The sequence below is a fragment of the Nematolebias whitei genome, chromosome 19 (genome assembly GCF_014905685.2).
Source record: "Nematolebias whitei isolate Nwh7 chromosome 19, NemWhi1, whole genome shotgun sequence".
NCBI lineage: Eukaryota > Metazoa > Chordata > Actinopteri > Cyprinodontiformes > Rivulidae > Nematolebias > Nematolebias whitei.
This window is the reverse complement of record NC_056516.1, coordinates 28,327,464-28,351,038: the sequence shown is the minus strand read 5'-3', so window position 1 is coordinate 28,351,038 and position 23,575 is coordinate 28,327,464. Positions and strand designations below refer to the sequence as shown.

The 23,575-nt window shown below is 38.2% G+C and overlaps 2 protein-coding genes and 2 non-coding genes across 4 annotated transcripts; all 4 read right to left on the bottom strand.

The window, feature by feature from the left end:
- Positions 1 to 3,228: 3,228 nt before the first annotated feature.
- Positions 3,229 to 5,572, bottom strand: rplp1 (ribosomal protein, large, P1). Its single transcript, XM_037693541.1, has 4 exons — positions 5,343 to 5,572; positions 4,547 to 4,621; positions 3,585 to 3,702; positions 3,229 to 3,357 (listed from the first exon to the last, which is right to left on the bottom strand). The coding sequence occupies exons 1-4, from the start codon at positions 5,412 to 5,414 to the stop codon at positions 3,275 to 3,277; spliced, it is 348 nt and encodes a 115-aa protein (XP_037549469.1). The 5' UTR covers positions 5,415 to 5,572; the 3' UTR covers positions 3,229 to 3,274.
- Positions 5,573 to 11,221: 5,649 nt separating this feature from the next.
- Positions 11,222 to 21,408, bottom strand: clptm1l (CLPTM1 like). The gene is made up of 18 exons (XM_037693626.1): positions 21,278 to 21,408; positions 20,651 to 20,858; positions 20,461 to 20,555; positions 18,887 to 19,076; positions 18,506 to 18,705; positions 17,318 to 17,396; positions 17,021 to 17,138; positions 16,859 to 16,953; positions 16,665 to 16,749; positions 15,961 to 16,064; positions 14,253 to 14,318; positions 13,795 to 13,845; positions 13,631 to 13,713; positions 13,523 to 13,557; positions 11,880 to 11,935; positions 11,686 to 11,730; positions 11,396 to 11,511; positions 11,222 to 11,306 (listed from the first exon to the last, which is right to left on the bottom strand). Exons 2-18 carry the CDS (start codon positions 20,813 to 20,815, stop codon positions 11,222 to 11,224), a joined length of 1,668 nt encoding a protein of 555 aa, XP_037549554.1. The 5' UTR covers positions 20,816 to 20,858; positions 21,278 to 21,408.
- A 325-nt stretch (positions 21,409 to 21,733) lies between these two features.
- On the bottom strand, positions 21,734 to 21,805 carry trnah-gug. The gene has a single exon. It is a non-coding gene; the product is annotated as a tRNA-His (tRNA).
- A 1,594-nt stretch (positions 21,806 to 23,399) lies between these two features.
- trnah-gug lies at positions 23,400 to 23,471 on the bottom strand. Its single transcript has one exon. It is a non-coding gene; the product is annotated as a tRNA-His (tRNA).
- Between the last annotated feature and the right edge of the window lie 104 nt (positions 23,472 to 23,575).

The following is a 23,575-nucleotide window of genomic DNA, read 5'->3' as shown; positions in this document are numbered from 1 at the left end:
TACAATAGTCTTGGTTATTTTCATCTTTATGGTGTATTGACCAGTTTTTTGTGTACTTTAGATGTCAAACAGTTTAGAGGAAGAGGAGAGGAAAAGAAAGTACATTGAAAATGTCATCAACATGATAGTAGATGGTAATTCAAGTGACTTAGAGCAGCTAGGAGAAGATGATGAGGATGATGATGAGGACTGGACTCCCCAGGTTGTGCAAGATGAAGGAAGTTCAGATAGCAGTGATGAGGAAGAACATCAGGATCAAAGTGTAGCCCAGACAAGCATGGAAGCTGAGGTCCCAACAACAACACTGGACACAGTCAGAAATGAACCAGGGAAGGCCAATGTAAAAAGGAAAGAATACAAATGGAGAAAAATAAAATATTAAGCTCCATCTGTTGATTTCATTGTCAGTCTTGAGGAAGGCACAGATAACAGGTGTGACATGACACCATACAGGTACTTCAAGCAGTTTGTCACAGACGAAATGCTCCAGGAGATTGCAGAACAAACAAACATGTATAGTGTTCAAAAAGAGGGCAAGTCAATAAACACAACTGCAAAAGAGCTGGAGCAGGTTCATGTATTTACATATGGGGCTCGTACAGATGTTCTGTGTGAGCGCCTGTTGGGAGATGGAAACAAAGCTTCCTGCAGTTTGTGATGTGATGTCTAGAGATCGGTTTCTGAAATTGCAGACCCTAATTCACTTTCAGTGCATCTGATGATGCAAAAAAAGACAAACTGTGGAAGCTCAGACCGTAGTTGCAAAAACTACGAGAACAGTTTCTCTGCATTCCCCCTGAAGAATGACATGCTGCTGATGAAATTATGGTCCCGTTCAAGGGAAAGTCTCATCTACGCATCTACGTGCCTGCAGAACCTCACAAATGGGTTTCAAGTTGTGGGGACGTGCTGGACAAAGTGGATTTCTTTATGACTTTGATATTTGCCAAGGTGCAGAAAATCCAACCAGGGAAACGTCTGATGTTGGTGTTACAGGAGAAGTTGTGCTGAAGATGACATCTACACTTCCAGCAGGAAGGAATCACAAGCTCTTTGCTGATAACTACTTTACATCAGTTCCCCTGGTCCAACACCTAAAAGAGAGAGGAATCCATTACATTGGCACAATCCGCATGAACAGGATGAAAGATTGCATCATGAGGGATGAAAAAGAATTGAAGAAGAGTGGAAGAGGGTCAGTGGACTTCAGAGTGAACCAGGACAACAACATAATTGTGAGCTGGTGTGACAACAAAGCTGTGAACCTGATTTCCTCATTTGTTGGCATTGAACCAGTGGGAAATGTGAAACGTTGGGGTCGCAAATCCACAACTCATATAATGGTTCCCAGACCAGCCATTGTTGAAACATATAACAAGTTCATGGGAGGTGTTGATCTCCTTGATATGTGATCTGCACTTTACAAGTTCAGCTTCAGATCCTGAAGATGGTACATGTACATCTGGTGGCACACTGTTACAGTGGCCGTCATCAATGCTTGGAACCTCGACAGAAGAGATCAGCTGAAGCTACAACCCCCCAAAAAAACATGGCTCTGCGAAGGTTCCAGGCTTCGGTTGGCACTTCTCTCACAAGTGCAGGAAAGGTCAAAATCAAGGAAAGGTCAAAATCAAGTGTGGTAGAACTTTCCTCTCCAGCAGCGACTCCAACACCACCCGGTAAAAGACCAAGCTGCAGCGTGCCTCTTCATGTGAGAAACGACGGCATCGATCATTTTCCAACAGGGGAAACCCGACAAAGATGCAAAGCACTGCACTGGCAATCACTTTTCACACGTCTACTGTAAAAAGTGTAAGGTGCATCTTTGCCTGAACAAGGACAGGAACTGTTTTGGTGTCTACCACGCTGTGAAATCAACGGCTGTAAAAAGTTGTATGTGAAAAAAACAACTAACAGAAACATTGCCTGAAGTGTTCAATACTTTCTAAATGTTGTGAGCAACTATTCTAGGAAAAGCCTGCCGTATCAAATGTGATATAAAAATTATAAACAAAATGATATAGCAATGTTTTTTTTTTTTTTTGGACCATGTTTCAAAGCTTAATAAACATCTAAATTCTAAAAAAAATTGAATTTTCTGACTATTTTTTGATGGGTCAGTCTTTAAAGGGTTTTAACAGCAGGGAAACATGAGCACAAATTAATTTCATATTTTTGAATGTTTTTTAAATTTGTAAAATTAATAATTTGTGCATGTGTAGATGGGAATTCATGTGTAAAAAAAAAAAAGAAGTGTATTTGTAAGTATAGAGGCAAAAACTACATGTAAATCTCTTCACGTGAGTTTCATTTTACGCATGTACAAGACACGAATTTTCTCTCAGCTGACTGGTCAATATCATGTCAATCACATACTTCAAGGACCCACTGTGAGAAGGTGCTATTTAAGAGACTGAGCTGAATACAGCACCTCAGACTCAGGAAGTCTCTCGAATGAAACGAAACGTTTCTACATTTCTTTTTTTTTTTAATGTCCAGAGGACCAGATTGAACTTTTTTTGTATTTTTCTACCTGGATTATTGAGCATGTATCAGGATACTTCAAGGACGTTCCACACAATAAGTATCCAATCAGCAAACAGATGGGTTGGATTGTCCATATATATATATATATTAATAAAAATTACGTTTGGCTACTTTGGATAGTTTTGTCACGTGACCTGGGCAAATCATTGCGCTGCATAAAGATGCTCTGGAAAAACCAGGAAATGTTGACACCATGGGAGTACTACTCATATTTGTAACAAACATTTGATCAGATTAGGTAAGATTACAGAGATTCTTCACAGAAAGCCAAATCTGTCAGTCTGATTAGACGGCAACTTACTTGACATGACTGGTGAAAGTTCAAAATTAAAACTCGTTCCACATTTCAAATGCTCAATAACATGGATATTAAGGATTGAAATGTCTTGTCGTACATATCACAAGCTATCGATTCAAAAATTTTAGCAGTGTCACCCATCAAATTTTAATGCATATAGCACAAGCTGTTTTCATTGAAAAATACACGTTTCAGGCCCAACAAACACGATTTCAGCGAATTTACAAACTCCCACGCAGCTGCAGAACAATGTCAACGTTTTACTTACAAAAATGGCATCAAACCAAAAACCTTTTTAAAGATGCAGATGAGTCGCTTATACAAAAAATGTGATGGCTTATGCAATTTTTTCTGATAACAGGAAAAAAAAAAAAATAAGGCAATCAGTTTTTTATGTTTTTATTGGTTTTTCTTAGAAAAACAGCTGTTTTATTCAAAGAGACTGAAGCCCAAGTCCTCATCAGACTCCTCAGACTCTTCCTTTTTCTCTTCTTTCTTCTCCTCCACTTTAGCTGTAACGGTAAACGGCAGAAAGATATGAAGGTCAACAGGTTGTTTTGGCATTTGAACCCTGGAATAAATCACGCTTTGCTATCATTTGTGCAATTCTAAAACTTGGAAAAACATCCTTACAACGATCGAATTGAAAATATCATTAATCTTTTCATTTTAAAGTACATCCTGCAACTATTACAGTTAAATGTGTCATTCTTATTGGAACCCGCCCCCATCCAGTTACCTGGTGCATCACCACCAGTAGCGGCAGGAGCTCCAGGAGCAGCAGGTCCACCAGCTGGAGCTCCACCTCCAGCTCCAACGTTGCAGATCAGGCTGCCGATGTCGATGCTGGAAAGAGCCTAAAAAAATAAAAATAAATCACAAGTCATTTATTTTGTCCACTAACTGATCTGGTTTAAGTAAAGGCACACCAGTACGCATTTATTACTGTACGCAACATTAAAAAGCCTGTGTATTAATTAGGTGCAAATATCAAATGCTCCACAGACACTACAAAAATTTACCAAGTACTTTGCAGCTTTTTTATTTTGACTGCTAGTTTTAAAACTATGACAATCATCTACAACACACTGTTAACATTTAAAACTAAAAATTTGTGCACCAGCTTGTGTGCTGCTCTCAATGAACGTTCTATCACATGTAAAAAAAATAAAATCAGAACTTCGAACATTGTTCCTGCCATCAATACTGTAACAGTCAAAAAATGTTCTGTACGATTCATGAAGGACGGTGTCAAAAATGTTAGGTTTGATATTTAAATGTTTAGGTCATACCTCTACTCATTCAATGAAACAACCTTATTAGCAAATGAACGGTGTTATGCTCAGTTTTTTCTTTTGTGTACTTTTAAGTTTTTTTTTTTTTGTAGGACAGATGAAATTTATTTTTGGTACAATCCGGCTCGACTTATTCCAAAAAAAGCTGAATGGAAATACGCCTAATAGTGGGAAATACAACAGATCCACTGATACAGATGTGTTTACATAAACAGAGCATGCAATATTTATATTTTGTTATTCATTTGATAGTGAAGGCATTTTGTTACACACGTCTTGCACATGCAAAGCTCCAGTTGTTTATGAAGCTGATGAAGACTCTAAACCTACGTTTACATCACCGTCCCTCACAAGTTTCACGTGTCTCAAAGGCTTTACGTATATTCTCTACACGGTGTGTTCTTACCTTGGCAAACAGACTTGGCCAGAAAGGCTCCACAATGACTCCGGCAGCCTTGATCAGAGCATTCAACTTGTCCTCCTACACAGAAACAGACACTTATTAATTTTGATCTTTACCTACCATGTGAGCAAACAATGCAGACCTTAATCCATGAACTGCTCTATTTTCAACCAGCTTAATTAAAAATACTAAAAACTATGAGGAAGACTGTTTTTGTCCCAACAAGACTAGGCTTCTTTGTGTTTTCTTATTTGCTTGATAAGTAACGATTCATACAAAACTTTTATAGCCAATTACATATTTACTACTTAGGAATATTACAAGGTTGGGCATGTGCTACAAGGTAATTGGTAGAACAGTAACAGAAATATAAGACGTGCTAAATACAGTGCAAACGGTAGTGATGTCTACCGTAAAGTGTGACGTATTGTTGTAAAGTGTCGTAAATTTGGTGAGACTCCCAATATAAATACAAATCGCTCTCCAACGTGTTTACAAGACGGTGTTTGCAAATTTAAGCAATCCCATGTTGTGCAGGATAACTGGTTGTTATTATAGTCTGTAAACTGCAGCTGTCCAGATGTGAAAACATGGCCTCACGTTAGCCATGGCGCCATTTTTAGCCGGTAACATGGGAGAAAACAACCCCGTCTGTTCAAATATATATATTTAACCCAATATTCACATTAAGTTAGATACTGAATTATGTAGGTATTTCTGACTGTACTTTTATAAAGCTATGTCATAGAGGCGACGGTACGTTGTGCATCAAATGTCCGCGGTAATCTGGGAAACTTACCGTGACGGTGACTTCATCGTCGTGGAGGATCAGAGCGGAGTAAATGCAGGCGAGCTCGGACACGGAGGCCATTGTAGATGTTGGATTTTATAACTGTGGCGTCGGATGCCTAAATTTGACGGTGCTAGTCGCCGGATTGAGGGCCTTAGCTTCAGATGAAGAACCGAGCACCTTAGACACGTTGACTTCCTACAGTGGAAAGGGGGGAGAAGAGGGCGGGCTCTTTGTATATATACGTGCGTCAAATGCGTGATTGTGACGTAGCTACGCACGAAACGTAAAGTAGCTTTTCTGAATGGACACAGAACAAACACAACAGTTTGTGTAAAAAATACTTAATCTTTTATATATATATATATATATATATATATATATCTTTCATGGTTCCTGTGCAGCATTGTCCATCCATCCATCATCTTTTACCGCTTCTTCCTTTTTGGGTCACGAGGGTCACTGGTGCGCATGACTCACTCACTGTGCGAGAGGCGGGGGACACCCTGGACAGGTCGCAGGTCCATCACAGGGACACATACTGAGGTGTACCGCAAACCCACCCACACAGACCAGTATTTGCAGTTTGACTCCCATCACCCTTTGGAGCACGTTAGGAGTCATCAGGACTCTGTATCACAGAGCAGACAGCATCCCCACTAACTCAGGAGCCAGGCAGAAGGAGAAATCCCACACAAAACAGGCTCTAGAGCAATGTGGATATCCTAACTGGGCCTTCCTGAAAGCAGAGAAGAAACCCAAACAGGACTCTAGTCAGCCAACAGGTGAAAAGGAGGAACCCAGACCCAGACCAGTGGTCATTCCATATGTTGAGGGAGTATCAGAGAAACTGAGACGTTTATTTTCTAAACATAACGTCCCAGTGGCTTTTAAACCCCAAAATACATTACGGCAAAGACTGGTTCATCCCAAAGATCCTGTCCCCCGGCACAAACAGAGTAATGTTGTGTATGCTGTTCAGTGTCAGGAGGGCTGTGATCAGTCTTACATCGGGGAAACTAAACAGCCACTGGCCAAAAGGATGGCCCAGCACAGAAGATCAACATCATCAGGCCAGGACTCTGCGGTCTACACTCATCTCCAGGCCAGCGGTCACTCTTTCAGGGATGAAGATGTTCACATCCTGGACAGAGAGGAACGATGGTTTGAGAGAGGAGTAAAGGAGGCCATCTTTGTGAAAAGAAATCGTCCATCGTTAAACAGGGGCGGAGGCCTCCGGGTTCAACTGTCCCCCTCTTACAATGCTGTGATTGCTAGTATCACTCAACCCTCTGTGAACAGTAAACAGCCATCAGTGTGCTAATGATCCATTGTTAGGCTGATGGTCCTTCTTGAGCATGTGATCAGCTGGTTTTGGTTGTCAGCAGCAAACTGGTTGATCCACTCTGAGTAGGTGCTATTTAAGAGACTGAGCTGAAAACAGCACCTCAGACTGAGGAAGTCTCTCGGATGAGAGACGAAACGTTTCTACATTTTTTTTTTTGTTGTTTTGCTTTGTTTTGTTTTTTTGAATGTCCAGAGGACCAGATTTAACTTTTTTAGATCCGCCCAGAAAGATCCCCAGCCAGGATTTGAATCAGCGACCTTCTCACTGAGAGGCCGCAGCCCTACCAACTGAGCCACTGTGCCGCCCCGTGCCCCGTTCATGAAATATTGAAATTGTGTTACCTCCTGTCAACCTCCCTCATCAAACTCAGTGGGCGGGACTAACGCTGATCCTGTGAAATCTTTGGTTTGATGTCTGTTCAAACATGGCAGCTCACTCTCTCATTAACCGTTTAGAGATGTTTTAGAGCAAGCTAGGGATACAGAAGCTGGAGTTGCTCCCCTAGAAACTGTGGATACGTTAGAAGAACATTCACACAGTTTCTCACGCTCATTAAACGAAGCCAGAGTAGAACGCACACAGTTCTAAATTGTGACCAAAACAAAGAATAACAGTAAACTGTACGTACCTGTGCAAAAGTTTATGTGCAAAAAAAAAAAAAAAATTAGAAAAGACAACAACTTCTCAGGGAGTTCAGTTCAGTTGTGCATTTTCTCTTTCTACCTGTTATGACTGCTGTATCCAGTGGTGGGCACAGCAAACCAAAATCTGTTAACTAAAAACTTAACTTTGCTAACTAACACAAAACTGCTAAACATTTAGCGTAAGCTAAACCGCTAAGAGGACTGTCACTCAGTCTGCGTCACACGTCTTCGTCTCCATCCAGTTGAAGCTGCATCGACCAATCACGTCTTGTCACATGTACACGTAATAAGCCAACAGCGCGCCTAACGGGCTCTTTGAGACACGTCCAAAACGTTGTGAATTTGGTTAATGGCCTTAAAGTTGGCAAAGCCTAATTTAGTGGAAGCTAATTCCACCAATGGTTTCCAAAGTTGGCCATTCTTTATCTGGTACTCTGGGTCTGTCAGGGATGAGGTGCAGGCCTCCCCATTGGGGGGTTCTGCCTGTGGCGCTGAACATATGAAAATGACTTCTCCATTCATCTTCAACATGTGACATGTCCAAGATGTACCTCGCCTCTCACACAGTGATGACTGGACACCGGTGACCCCTGCGACCTGAAAAGGAAGAAGCAGGTAAAGATGATGGATGGATGTTCATCTTCATTAAAATTGTTCATAACATCAGTCCAAAAAACTGCACCTCGTCTCCAGACTCATCTCTCGCCCTGAAGGTACTTCAGAACAGTCACACTCCGTCTTTTCCTGCAGCATAATCTCAATGTGCACGATTGTTCTCCTAAACCAGGGCTCTGCAACCGTTAGGATCAAAAGAGCCACTTCTGCCCCTTCGTTCACTAAATTAAACGTGTCCAGAGCCACAAAACCTGCTACAATTGTCATTATCAACTGGTGGCCCATGGGCCGCTTTAAGTTTGTTAGAGGGGGATTTTCTGGCATGAACAGCCAAACATTTATTGATATTTTTACATTTTAAGACAAAAGAAAAGACTGCATTCAATCCATCCATTATCTTTAATTGCTTTTTCCTTTTCGGGTTGAAGGGTCACTTTTAATTTTTGAATTAGACATTTCAAAATGAATTTTGGTCACTTTTTACAGACATATTTTGAAAATGAAATGTCAATTTATTTATCATTTTAATTAATTTACAACTTGAGCAGTCTTGGAGAAGAAAATGAAAATGCAGTTTGGATGATTTATTTTTAAAATTTATTGATGAGTCAAAACATGCAGCTTTATTTTGAAAATGAAAAGCATTTCTATTAATCCCTTTTAATTTGAAAATTGAGACACATTCACTTCCATACTCTGGTGCCCATAGCCAGCACTCACAAGTCTTTCACAGAAGACTGGGTTCTTGTAAAGAAAAAAGATATTTAGCCAATTTTTAAAAAACTAAAACGATGAACTGTGAAGGCTTGCTTTGTTTATTGTGGAGAAAATTAGTACCTTACTTTGAAGAAATAAAGCATAACGCTAAAGTGAGTATAATTTACTCTGTGTATTAGTACTAGTATCCACATATTTGCAAAGGAAAATGACAGGAAAACAGCAAAAACTAGTCATTTTTTGTTGTGGGTATAACATCCTATAAAGTTCTGGTCAAAGCTTGTCATGGCCGCTGTGGAGGGACCAAAGAGCCACATGTGGCTCCAGAGCCGCATGTTGCAGACCCCTGACCTAAACTCTCATCATGTGCAGTCAACAACTGTTCATCCAGCGCAGTCTCAAAAGCTCAACATAAAATGCTGAAACTTCGCATTTAACAAACATCTCGCACAGCTTCACGTTCGTTCGCCATATTTTCATAAATGTTACGGTAAACATGTCTGTCCCGCTTGTCGTGCATGGAGCAACACGTCAGAGCAGCCGTTTTCTTTCCACACATCTTATGTGCATGAGAAAAATCCTACAAACAAAATGTATTTATTCAGTTTTTATTTCATTTAAATCAAAAACACAAAACTTAAAATTATTTTCCAACATTTCAAGGCAAATTCGCTCCACTTAATCTGGAACACAAATTATAAACTGGCCCTTTCTGTACAAATCTCCTCAAACATGAATGAGCGCAACACGTGCACAAATTCCTTTTACAATATTCATACTTCAAAGAAACAGTTACAACAATAAGCTCGATTATGAGAGGAAATCAAAACGTGATGAGTAGGTTTTAATACTTTCCTTAAGTCTTACCATCACAGTTCTTTCAAAAATGTCAGTATTTACTTCAAACGTTACAACCAAAGCTCACAAACCGTTCAAAGAATCATTCAGACTTTTGGCACTAATGAAGATTCTTGGCCCAGATGTGTTTAAAAAAACAAACAAAAAAAACCCTCAAACTTGTGAAACTTCAAAATACAGATGAATGCAGAAAACAGGATATATCTCTCAGTGTACCTTCTTGTTTTATAGTGAAAATAAAATCTAAAAACACAATAATTAATAAACTTTTAAAAGGAAAAATGTGGAATGTTAAACCAACATAATTATTCTCCATGGCAACAAGTTACTGATACATATTCCTTAACTGAGCTTAAACAGAAATAAAAATAAACAACTTTAAACTGGTTATAAAATCCTCAATCTCCTATATTGAGCTTGCTTCCAGTCTCAGATTATTTTAATATCCAAACAAATATTCGCCAATAAGCTTAAAAGGAGTTTCCCTAGAATTAATCCCAACATAAAGATGGTTGTCCAAATAGTCATTTTAAAGAATATTTGGTACCACTTTACAACAAGACTCCCCTTATAGATGGCTAATAAATAGTTTATAAATGTTATTAATTCCTCTATAAACACTTTATAAATCATTACTAATTATGCATTAATTAAGGGCGAGAAAGAGACAAAACTGACCAGTTTGTTGCCAAATAGTGAACCAAATCTGTTCACCTACCGGTATATATTTAATCCAAAGTCACTATATTAAACATTTCAGATTAAGTTACTACCTTGTAAGCACAATAAGCATTTGTAAACCTATTTATTTAGCATATATTGTACTTTATCACTGCATTATAAGTATCTACAACTAATATACTACATCCTAAAAAAATAGGTTTACAGATGCTTATTGTGCTTACAAGGCAGTAACTTAGAGTAAAATGTTTAATTTAACAATTCTAGATTAAATATATAGGTGAACAGATTGGGCTCACTATTTGGCAAGAAACTGTTCAGTTTTGTCTCCGTCACCCTTAATTAATGCATAATAAGCAGTTATTAATGATTTATAAAGTGTTTATGGAGGCATTAATAACATCTATAAACTATTTATTAGCAATCTATAAGGGGAGCCTTATTATAAAATGGTACCAAATACTTTTGTAAGACGGAAACTGTAAAGCAAACTTTGTTTAAATTAATAAAAATGACTTTGACAGTATTTTAAACCCCTGACAGTATGGTTGACCCACTGCTTTGATTCTTGTGTCCCATGATGCACTGCAAAACAATCGGAAGCGGTTGAATTAATTATTTTGCTGTTTAAAAACCATTTATCCTGGACCGTTATGCTCAGCTCAGTCGATGTTAGTAAATGTTGCGGAGTATCGTTTATCGTTGTGGCTTTGCGAGAAGTAAAATTAATATTTGTAGCCGTTTTCATCACAGTTAAAATAAAAATACATTTCTATCTATTGACTGTATAGATCCATGTCCACAAAGTCCATGCTGCACTGCCACGTTTTTATGGTAGCCCAGAATGGACAAATCAAACACAGGCAGTATGGAGGATGTTTTGCTTTTTTAACTGTTTTTAAGTTTGTAGCAGCCACCGTAGAGATGAGCGATATTCAGCTGATGCAACCTTGCAGCTGAGCTGCCAGCAGAACGTCAGTGGAGGAGGAGGAGAAGCAACAGATGGTAGAAGTCGGTGATCAGTCCTACTCCTTGTGAGACTTCCCTTTAGGCTTTTCATCATACGAAATGCCGTATTCGTTGACTCGACTCCTGTCCACTGGGTACAGCCTGGAGAGGGGACGAGAAAAAAGGTTTTGATTTGGATTGTAGTTACAAACTTTGTGTGTGTGTGTGTGTGTGTGTGTGTGTGTGTGTACCATCTCTGGTAAAGGTAAATGAGGAACACCACATCGTCTCTGAAGCAGGCCAGTCTGTGAGACGTTGGCATGGTGATGATGAAGGCAAATACATCATCAATGAACGTGTTGAAAGCCTTAAAAAAAAAAAAAATCAGTTTTGAAAACTTTTCATAAATAAAATATCTGGTAATTTTAAGGAAAAAGTCTTAATAAAAGCTGTTTTTGTACAAAAGGTTGCAGGTGTGCACACATGAATACACTATGCGGGATCAACTCAAGTAATCCGCTGAAACAAGAAGTGTTCTCACCTTGTACATAAAGGCCTTCCAGGGCAGGTGAGCCACAGACTTCAGCTGTTACAGAAACAAATGAACAGAATTTACAGAAGAAAAGCCGAAAGCTAAACACAACGCTGAAGAGAAACCTTCCAAGACTCTTAAAGGTGTGAACAGTTGCTGCTTTATCTCAAGTAACAAGCGTCTTTAAGACAAGAAAAACTCACCTTATAGTTGACAAAGAGTTGAGGGAGCATGAAGAGGAATCCAAAAGCATACACTCCTGCAATATTTAACAGGAGAAACAGGTTTATTATCATTTTAAAGGATAATCATTTAGATTCCTAGCAGCAACCATCACTGCAGCGAACTGTTGAATCGGTTTAGTGGGTTATTTTTTAATTGTGTGAATGTTTATGAAGCGTTACGATACATTTTTATTCTGCACATTTTCCGGTGTGATTCTCGTCCTGCAGTTTTCAAGCCGTTTCAGTGAATCATGAATCAAAACATTCAGCTCTTTCAGGACAATCCTGCTATGACTTTCGTATTGGTGCAACTTTAGCTTTGTAAAATATTTAGCCTTTTCGGACATTTTTTTCTCACATAGAAAAATGAACTGAGCTCAGTTCAGATCTTTAGATCTGTTTACAGCCTTTTACTGCTCCTTTCACATTTTGTTCTGGTTCAGCTTCTTTGTGCAAATTTAAAACTTTTTCAGCTACTTTCAGTTATTTGTTTAAGCTGTTTTGTGCTCCTTTCAGATTCTTTCTGCTAACTACAACATTTTTGTGCTTCTTCTAACTTCTTTCTGCTAATTTCAGCGTGTCAAGCTCCGTTCAGCTTATTTCTGCAAGTTTAAGCTTTTTCTACTATTTCAGCTACTATATAGCTGTTTTTATGCAAATTTTAACTTTTTCAGCAAATTCAACATTTTTGCACTCATTTAAACGTCTTTCAGCCTACTTCAGCAAAAACGTGCTCTCTCCACTTCCTTCTTGTAATTTCAGCTTCTTTCTGCCTTTTTAGCTACTTTTCAGTTGTTGTTGTTATTTTGCTAATTTCAGCTTTTTTCAGATAATTTCCACTTTTTTGTGCTCATTTCTGCTTCTTTCAGCAAACATGTTCTTTCTGCTTTCTTCTGCTAATTTAAGCTTGTTCTACATTTTCATCTACCTTTTTAATTTTTTTAGCTAATTTCAGCAGTTTTCAGATGTACTGAAGATTACTTAGTAATTTCTGCTACTTTCAGCCTAATTAACTAATTTCTGTTCATTTAAATTTATGGTCCTTTCAGTTGATTTTAGCTAGATTCAGCTTTATCTATTGAAGGTACTATTTAGATATTTTATGCAAATTGTAGCTTTTTCAGCTAATTCCACATTTTCTGAGCTCATTTCAGCTCTTTCCACTTCCTTCTGGTACTTAAAGCTTTTTTTCTGCCTTTTCAGCTTCTTTTGCAGCAGTTTTTTTTTTGTTACTAATTTCAGCATTTTTAACTGATTTTCTAATTTTTGTGCTCATTTATTCTTATTTAAACCTAATTCCACAAATATGTGTTCCTTCTGCTTTCTTCTGCTAATTGAGGCTTGTTCTTTCATTTCAGCTACGTTTAGCTAATTTCTTTCTTACAGGCTACTTCAGCAAAAATGTGCTCTCTCCACTGAAATTAACAGAAATAAGTTAATTAGGCTGAAAGTAGCAAAATTAGTAAAAGTATATTTCTGCTAATTTCAGCTGAAATTAGCCAAAGTTTTTAGCTAATTTCAGCTGTTTTTCAGCAAGTTCTGCAATAAGCATTGACAACGCGGTTTCACAGGAAATGCAGTGTCTCTAGTTTTGAGTGCATTCTGAGTGAAATGTAGCTCACCGTTCACCAAGCTGTTTATCAACCATGAGTACCAGCTAGAAGAGAGAACAGAAACATTACAACCGTCTCAAACTCACATATTCATTTTTCGTACACTCCGAGCCGTACCTTTTATATCGCAGGAACACCAGAGCGTAAACTGCTCCTCCGATACACAGAGGATACAGGAGGTACGACAGATACTTCATGGCCTGAGCCAAACACAAAACAAATTAGTCTACAAACAGGATTAAATTGTGCATGCAAGAGTAATCCTTAGTTTGTTTGTTTACCAAAGTATCATATTCTTCTGTTCTTCTTTCTGATTCATCTAATTTTCCAAACTGTGTCAAAGAAAAACAAAACACATTTGATCCATTTTACAGCTGTGAAGCCAACAATTACAGACAATTACAAATTATCTCAACATTTTATTTACTGCAAAGCAAGTCATACTTCTTTTAAAAAAATCATAGCTTAGTCATAATTATATTATTTATTCATCGGTAGAGTGGGGAAAGGTTTATCACATAAAAAAGAAGCACCAACAGAAAGAAGTCATTTAGCTGTTCTGACGGTGCAGTTCCTGCTAATCTAAAAAAATGCTCATATTTGCTACATAAGTTGTGCAGACACGTTCTGAGCGAGACAAGAAATGGATCAAGTGAACAGCTGCTGCAGAAAACATCTGGACATTTTCCTGAACTACCTGTGCGCTTTGGTCAAAAGAGCTCGACACATTCACACCTACCAGGAATGTTGGTTTGCCTCCTTTCCAAGAAACCTGGATTTTAAAGGCTTTCTTCACTTTCCACACCTGCAAAAACAACAGCAAAACATGTAATTTATGACTTCATGATCTCACAATGACCACTTTCAATAAACTTTATTAAATCAGGACACTGAGCAACTCTGTTATAAGCATAAAAACAGTTGATACATTTCACCAGAGTTAGCCCTGGGCTAGCTGTGTGAATGTTTATGAAGCATTCACACTATTGTCATCCATTTTTCTTCTGTATGTTTTTCAGCATGTTTCTCGTTCCATAATTTTTGTGCTATTTCAACAAATATATCAAAATGTTCAGCTCTTTCAGGACAATCCTGCTATGACTTTAGGCATTGTTGCAACTTTAGCTTTTTGAAATATTTAGCCTTTTCTGCCATTTTTCTTCCTCACGGGAAATGTATTTACAACTGCTCCTTTCACTTTTTGTTCTGTTTCAGCTTCCTTGTGCAAATTAAAACGTTTTTCAGCTACTTTCAGCTGTTTTGTGTTCCATTCAGATTATTTTGGCTAACTAGAATATTTTTGACTTCTTCTAACTTATTTATGCAAATTTCAGTTTGTTATGTTCCTTTCAGCTTATTTCTGCAAGTTTCAACCTTTTCTGCCATTTCAGCTACTATTTATGTAGCTGTTTTTATGCTAATTTTAGCCTTTTCAGCTAATTCCACATTGGGTTTTTTTTTGCATTCATTTCAACTTTTTTCAGCCTAAATCAGCAAAAATGTGCTCTCTCCACTTACTTCTGGTAATTTTAAGCTTCTTTCTTCCTTTTTAGCTACAATTCAGTCTTTTTTTTTTTCTTCTAATTTCAACTTCTTTTCAAATAATTTCCACTTTTTTGTCCTCATTTTCTGCTTCTTTCTGCCTAATTGGGAAAAACTGTGCTGTCTCTACTTACTTTTGTTAATTTGAGCTTGTTCTACATTTTCAGCTAACGTTTTAGCAATTTTAGCTAATTTCAGCTGTTTTCAGGTAAATTCAAGTTTTTCATGGTAATTTCTGCTGTGTTCTGCCTAATTAACTTATTTCTGCTCATTTCAGCTTGTTATGCTCCTTTCAACTTATTTCTGTCAGTTTCAGCTTTATCTTCTATCTCAGCTACTATTTAGCTGTTTTGTGCTAAATTTAGCTTTTTCAGCTAATTCCACTTTTTTTTTTTTTTTTAGCTAATTTCAGCTCCTTCCACTTCCTTCTGGTATTTTAAGATTCTTTCTGCCTTTTCAGCTAATTTTATTGTTTCTAATTTCAGCCATTTTTTGTGTGCTAATTTCTTAACTTTTTGCTCATTTCTACTTATTTAAACATAAATCAGCTAATATTTATTATTTCTGCTTTCTTTTGCTAATTTAGGCTTGTTCTTTCATTTCAGCTACATTTCATCCAACACTTCAGCATGTTTTCAGCTGTTTTTTATTTTCGAAAAGCAATTTCTTCAGCAATAAACATTCGCACTGCATTTTCGCAGGAAATGCAATTTGTCTAGTTTTTATCTATCAAAAACGTCCTGCAAATGATTGTGAAATCCTGAGGAGAGTTTTAACTCTTTACTAATCCAAATTTATTGTAGCACCAATTTCACTGATCAGTTTGGTTTAAACAGATGTCAAAGCCTTGTCCTAAAGAACAATCGTTATCTGCGGTGTCGCGGCAGGTCGGTGTGTGTGTTTACTTCGATGATGGAGCCGATCCCAGCTGGTATGAGCACGAGGAGGCTCGTCTGCTCGTCGAACAAATACAGGAAGATAACGATGGTGCTGAAACATCTCCACAGCACTGAGAGAAAGAACATACAAACATCAGACACGCTGCCGTTAGTTCTGTCAGCGTTAAAATGAAACCGATGGCTCAACGTTCTGATCGCAGCAGATTTATCTCAACGCCTTGTTCAGTAGAAAACATTTTAGTGACGCATGTTTTAGACACAATAACGTTTTTCTTCCTCATGTAAAAGTTTTATAGATATTTCCCCTCAGAGTCTTTTAGAGCAAAAAGGAGAAAAATTAAAACTGTAAGCAAAATCATTCAGGTTTATAAACACGAATCACTTCAGTGTTGTAAAGAAATTACTAGTCTACAGCAAAAGCAAAAAAACAAAAACACCATTACTCTGAAATGATTAAGGATGCGAAACGTAACATCTGAGCACTCAGCAGCCCAGACTGACTGAGTCACATGCAGCCTGAATGCACAGACGACGCCTCGTTCATCACTTCACTTGTGTTTTTACACGTTTTCCAAAAGCTTTATTACAGGTTGACATCCTGTAACGTACAGCCTGCTCCACTCGTAAACACAAGCCTACAGCTGTTCACGCTGCAGGTTTACCACAGATGCACTGATGAAGAGAAAACGAGCCAAGTGACACCAACCAACCTGCTTTACTGGACATCCCCACCATGCTTTTCTTCTGCTTCCAGAAGCTGATGTCGTTTTTGAAAGCCAGGAAGTCAAAGAGGAGCTGGGAAAACATGGCAAACGGGATGAAAAACACAAAAAAATAGATTAAAAAATATATGTTTCTGCAAAAAAAAAATCATAATTTGGAAGCTTTTTGTGGAGCGACTCACATGGAAAGCAGCCACGAAGAACGTCAGAGCCAGAAAGTACAGGTTGGTGTCCACAAAAATCCCTTTGATCTCGTCAGCATCCTTCTCTGTGAAGCCTACAAAACGACGACGTGTTAAAACGATTCACGTGTCTGTGTGCGAGCTCGAGAAAGATCAACCTACCGAACTGCTGCAGAGAAAAAACGGCGTCCTGCATGTGGATCCAGAACCTGAGTCTCCCCAGAGAGATGGAGTCGTAGGAGATGGTCAGAGGCAGCTCTGTGGAGGAGCTGTTGATCTCCTACAATAAACATAGACGCCTCAGATAACTCGGAGCATCTCTCTTGATATTATTAATAACATTTATTGTTTAAATAGCTGCTTTAATGAGGCTCAAGAAGGAAACAAAGAACACAATACAGGAAACGGTGCGTTGAATGTTAATGTTTCAGCTGGGACTAGCTAAAGGTTAAAACTCACCACGAGGTCTTTGACTCTGTTGCTGAGCTCATCGACAAACAGCAGAGGCAGGTACACCATCTTTTTCCCATTCTGGAATCTAAAACGCAAAGAAAAACATTTATGTTTTCTTTTTTTTACAGAAACCAAACCTGCAAACATGTAACCACTGCAAACGTAAGCTGCTTTTCTCAACCCTAAATATGTCTTTATACTCCATTCTGATCTGAATATTAAACTGAAGAAATCACATTGTCAGATTGACATTGCTGAATTTTTTTTAAAGAAGCTGAAGTTATTAAATTTAAAAGAACAAGCTAAAAGTAGCAAAACAATAAAGAAAAGTCACAGCAGCAAAAGGCTAACTGAAGGCTAAACGTAACAAAAGACTACTAAACGCAGCAATAGACTAGCTAGAAGATAAAATAGCAAAATTAGCTAGAGGCTCAAAGTAGCAAAAGGTTAACTAAAAGTTAAAAGTATCAAAAAGCTAAGCAAGAGGCTAAAAGATGCAAAACAACAACTAAATGCCAAGAGAAGCAAAAGGCTAGCTGAAGGCTAAAAACTACTAAAAGCAGCAAGACTAGCTAGAAGTTAAAATAGCAAAATTAGCTAGAAGTTCAAAGTAGCAAAAGGTTAACTAAAAGTTAAAAGTATCAAAAGCTAACAAGAGGTTAAAAGAAATAAAACTCCAACTAAATGCCAACAGAAGAAAGGCTAGCTGAAGGCTAAATGTAACAAGACTACCTAAAAGCAGCAATAGACTACCTAGAAGCTAAAATTGCAAAATTAGCTAGAAGCTCTAACGTTTCACTTAAAAGCTAAAAGTATCAAAAAGCTAACATGAGGCTAAAAGAAGTAAACCACCAACTAAATACCAACAGCAGCAAAAGACTATCTAAAAGCTAAATTATAGAAGTAGCATAAGACAAATATAAAGCAAGCACACTGAAGTAGATTAAAAAATGTTTTTAAAGGATTTGAAGAGATCTCCATGTATTTATAGGAACAAAATATTTGTAAATAAATCTTAATAATTTGACATGTATAAATGTGACAAAAACTCACAGCACCCATCTCCTGAATGAGCTAAACATTTTGATACATGAACAGTTAAAATAGCACAAAGTATAAAGTAATTAAACTGCTGAAAACATATAAAAAATTCAAAACAGGAAGCCGTAGCGTGTTGCTGATCCACTCTCTTACACTCTGAGGTATCTGTGAACGTCACTTGGGAGGTATTCTCTGTCGAACAGGAAGTGGTCACCGACGATGTTGAGTGTTAGACGAGAGCGCCAGTGGGACACTGGGTGATCTGGTGAAGAAGTGGCTCCGCCTTTAGTGCCGGTTCCCGCTGCAGGCTGACCATTGCGCTGTTTCTTCTTCTGCTCTTCCTGTTTCTGACCCTGAGGGATCACAGAGGGTGGTAAAGTTTTACCTTTAAAATCTAAAGCATGCAAAACTCTTCATTTGTTATACAAAGATCTAAAATCAGAAGTAGAAGCAATAAAACAAGCCTCCAGTTCAACAAAAACAACTATGAACAGTTTTTATTCTTTTAATTTCAGACTGAAATGAAGCACATACCTGGGTTTGATCTTCACCAGAAATCAGAGAGATTTCAGGAGGTTTTGGGACCATGTAGGTGGTGAGCTGGACCACCGAATGGACCTGACGTGAATCCTGCCACGGACTGAAACCAGCCTGGTGGACAAATATTAGCGCGTACAAAGTCCCATTGTTGCGCGTTTTCTTGGGGAGGGAGACGTTGACGATCCTAAATAAAAACAAAACGGAAAGATGGTGAACATGAGGTAAATTAATCTAAAGCAGACTTTATTTGATAAACCCAGTTTGTCAAAATTTTGAGGATAAAGTGTTCTTAAGTTTATACAATAGGGTGCAACATAGTTTATATTCATATCTGTTAGGGATGCACAATATTGGATTTTTGGCTAATATCCGATATGTCGATATGGTAAAACTTACTTGGTCGATAACCGATACCAATACTTATGTTTTTTTCCCTACACCTACTTGCAGAGACTACATAGCTTTCTCTGCTATGGAATTAAAATACTACATTATTCTGCTTTATCTTTGTCAATTTGGCCTGCTACCAAATGCAGATGCCAAAAAAGGGGCTGAAAATGATGTAACACTATATAAATATATAACTTATATATAAAAAAAACAGCACCTTTTATATTGGTGAGTTGTTTTGATGGAATGGCCGATGTCCGATATTTAATTTTATCGCCAATATCTAGGCCTGTCGCAATAAACAATAAATCAATGAATCGCATGATAAATGAAAATTATCGACCTTTTTCATTTGTCGGCTTTATCGTCGTCTTGATCTACTGAAGACAACGGATAACAAAAGGTTCAACTCCGGTGCTCTTCACTGACTCCTCCCTTTCTCTTTAAAATCTGTTTTAACTGTCCAAAATCGTGTTTTTGGACAGTTAAAAGCAGCTAAGCCGAGAAGCTAAGCTACGAACTAAGCTAGCAAGCCAACCTCGAGAAAAACCTGTCTTGTCGAATTTCCAAAATTCACAGTTGAAACACGTGCCTTCATCTAAAAAGTTGTTTTTCTCTGCAAAAAGAAGCGCAGAACTCGCTTGCTGATTTTTTTAAATTAAAAGCTTTGTGTGAAAACTGTTATGCTAAAGAGCTCAAACCACACCAAGCGTCCGCCATTTTGAGAACCAATAAAGGAAGGAGACAGCCCGTGTCACATCAAAGGGCCTCCCTCCCATTTTTCTTAAAGAGACACGCTGCTCGATCCCCCACTATCAATCCTTCGGTTCACACAGTCTTATACTGCCATCCGGATGTCAAAAAAAAGTTACTAAACACAATAATTAACCAACATTTCTTCTTAAATTTGACAATAATTACCAATTATTGTCAAATTTCTAACAATATTATTGTTTATCGCAATAATTTTTTAGACAATTAATCGCCCAGCAAAATTTGTTATCGTGACAGGCCTACTAATATCAGCCAATCAGCCGATACCAATAACATGCCGATAATATCGTGCATCCCTAATATCTGTATAAAAGGGTGATATTAAGGTTATTATCCATCTTAGTAATGTGCAGCTTAGATTCTATTTCATTTTGAAAGACATAATATTTCCGAGTCCTACCAACCTCTCAAATTTGCTGTTGACATCAAAGTTCTCCTCTTTATGAATCAAAGTGTGCCCTCCGTCTGCGTTTGACTGTAGTGAAGTGTAGATACTCAACTAAAACACAGAGATGTCACTGTTATAATCATTTATAAGCACTAAAATGAGAGAACCATTCATGCGCAGCTCATCAGCGAGACCCGAGTGCTGACCTGTAGTTTCGGGTTTGCAGCCAGGAAAGGTGTGATGCACTTGTCTCCTCTGGGGCTGTCGCAGGGTTTGGTGTAAACTATCCCATACATCACCCAGCAGGTGTGGAGCACGTACACCACGAACACCCCCACAATCAGCGAGGTGAAGGATGTTTTCAGAAACATGGTCGCTGCTTCTCTCCTCTAGCTGAGCAGCAGGGCCATATGTCTGCAAATGAGGCGCCACAAAAGGAGGATTTGATCGTAACGTGCACAGATACATGAGACTTTGATGATTCAGCTTGTCACAACATACTTACAGATAAATCTTTTAAAAAAAATGCCTGGTAGACATTTGCTACGTTGCTTTTCCAGATTTGCCAATGTCAAAACTAAATAAAATTATAAATTTAAAGTTACAATGTATGCATAGTCCTGACATTTACTTTTATTTATTTTATTAATAACAGCCCACAAATTGTCAGCCTGTAAATATATTCATCAAAAAGAAAAACATCTGTTTTGAAGCTATATGGTTTCATTTAGATCATTGTTCTTCAACAAATTCACCTCTCACGCAGACTAACTGTTGATATACGTTTTTAATCACAGTTTACAGTTTAAAAATAAAAGTGACGTTAACATTACCTGTGGTAAATTTGGCAGAGGGCAGTCTCTTCAGCTGAATCACTCGGCTGCCCATCCGTCCATTCACTGGAACAAATTCTGCCGGGCAGCTTTAAAGCGACCACATTATTTTTTAAAGCTATCCCCTGGTTGTTTGTGAGGACATCTGCACCCTCCTCGGTAGCTCAAAACATTTCAAGACAAGAACAGAAACTATACAAAATAAATTAAAAAGAAGTGGAACCAGAAAGCGTGAGGTAGATCTAGATTTCCGCCATTCGCTTCCGGGTTGGTTCGCTTGAACGAGATTTGCTGGCGAAGTAACGCGAGACTTTGACGTCCGGTTTGAAAAGCGGCTGAACAAACTCCAAATACAATTAAAGTGAGATTATCCAGAAACTACCGAATGAGTTCCAGGTAATGTTAAATTATATCAGGTCAAAGCCAAATTCAAGTTGAATTAGTCGTTTATAAAATTGCCGTGACCCGGATTCGAACCGGGGTTGCTGCGGCCACAACGCAGAGTACTCACCACTATACGATCACGGCTGTTTACAAAGAGCAATATGAGTTTTGACAAGGGTGAGTCATGTCCTTTGGATTTGTTCCTTGTTATAATATTTAGAACACCTTCAGTCTGAGGAACTGGAACAAACTCAGTCTTATAAATAGCACCTTCTCACAGTGGATCAACCAGTTTGCTGGTGACAACACAACTAGTTGTTCACATGCAAAAGGACCAACAGTCTAACAATTGATTGTTAGTGCCCTGAAGGCTACTTGACATTCACAGAGGGCCGAGAAATACTCACAATAACAATTCAATTTATATGTGTGTATATATATATATATATATATATATATATATATATATATATATATATTTTTTTTTTGTTAGGCTAATTGGTAACTCTAAATTGTCCCTAGGTGTGAGTGAGAGAGTGAATGTTTTTTGTGTCGTTTGTCTCTATGTGGCCCTGTGATGGACTTGCGACCCATCCAGAGTGTACCCCGCCCCTCGCACAGTGATTGCTGGACATGGGCACCGGCAACCCCCGTGATCCAAAATGGAAGAAGCGGGTAAAGATAATGGATGGATGGATATATATATATATATATATATATATATATATATATATATGAACCACACTCAATAACAGAAAGACTTTTAACCAGTATTTTACTTGCAAAAACTTGTTCTAGACAGATTACATACATAGATCCATAATGCAAGGAACATGTCACAGATAAGTGTCGAATGGAGTTTGTTGCAGAATTACAGCAGCAGAGTGCAGTGGGTGTTCCCTCATCGCCAGCTGCAGTCAGATACATAAACATGATCCATGGCCGTTGGCTAGTTGGTCTCCAGATGGAGATAAAAAAATGTTTTGGGCCTGTTCTCACAGCGTCCACACAAATGAGGCACTGCAAGTCGACGAGCTGGCCTTCAGACTGAGACAAGAGAATGTTTTGTGCCAGTATTACAGAAGGATGTTCTCAGCCATCTCAACCATAATACAATAAAAAATATCCATACGAAAAACTAACATCTTTGTCTATTGTTGAACGTTTACAATATTAATGTTTTACACACTTAGTAACATAAAAGGTATCAAATAATTGATATTGATAACATGATGTTACAAGTTAAAATATCTTGCAGACTCCATCCATCCATTATCTTTTTCCGTTTCTTACGTTTTGGGTCACGGGGGTTGCTGGTGCCCATGTCCAGCCTTCAGTGTGCAAAAGGCAGGGTACAGGTCTATCACAGGGCCACAAAGGAACAAACAATTACTCACTCTCACCTCTGGACAATTTTGTTTAAATCATTTTTTTTCTGTGAGAGGAAACTGAGTACCTGTAGAAAACCCACACATGAACTATGAAGGCTCCACCTGGGGAGGGTGCCAGTCAGGATTTGAACCAGGGCGACCTGCTCACTGAGAGGCAGCAGCTCTACCCACTGTGTCAACATGCTGCCCTCCTGCAGACTCATTTGTAAAAACATAGTTGAACAATTGAGTGTAAACTGCAGCTCTAAGCATAGATTCGATGTGCCTTTCCTTTGTGTTTGTGTTATTTCAGCAGCCTTCACTGACCTGAGACTGAGCTTTGTTTTCTAAAACAAAGTTAGTCATGTTGCCGTGACCCGGATTCAAACCGGGGTTGCTGCGGCCACAACGCAGAGTACTCACCACTATACGATCACGGCTGTTTACTAAATGTTGAATAATTCAAGAGTTATTTGCATTTCACAATAGATTTCAACATTTACACTATTGTTTTACACATTTGGTAACATCTAAGGTACCAACT

Coding starts and splice junctions, on each gene's coding strand:
- rplp1 (XM_037693541.1), bottom strand. CDS start 5,414: ATGGCCTCCGTGTCCGAGCTCGCCTGCATTTACTCCGCTCTGATCCTC. Junction 4,622..5,342: donor ACGATGAAGTCACCGTCACG/GTAAGTTTCCCA, acceptor GTTTCTGTGTAG/GAGGACAAGTTGAATGCTCT. Junction 3,703..4,546: donor GGCCAAGTCTGTTTGCCAAG/GTAAGAACACAC, acceptor TTATTTTTTTAG/GCTCTTTCCAGCATCGACAT.
- clptm1l (XM_037693626.1), bottom strand. CDS start 20,815: ATGTTTCTGAAAACATCCTTCACCTCGCTGATTGTGGGGGTGTTCGTG. Junction 16,750..16,858: donor TCTTCGTGGCTGCTTTCCAT/GTGAGTCGCTCC, acceptor ATGTTTTCCCAG/CTCCTCTTTGACTTCCTGGC. Junction 13,558..13,630: donor GTGTTCCTGCGATATAAAAG/GTACGGCTCGGA, acceptor TCTCTCTTCTAG/CTGGTACTCATGGTTGATAA.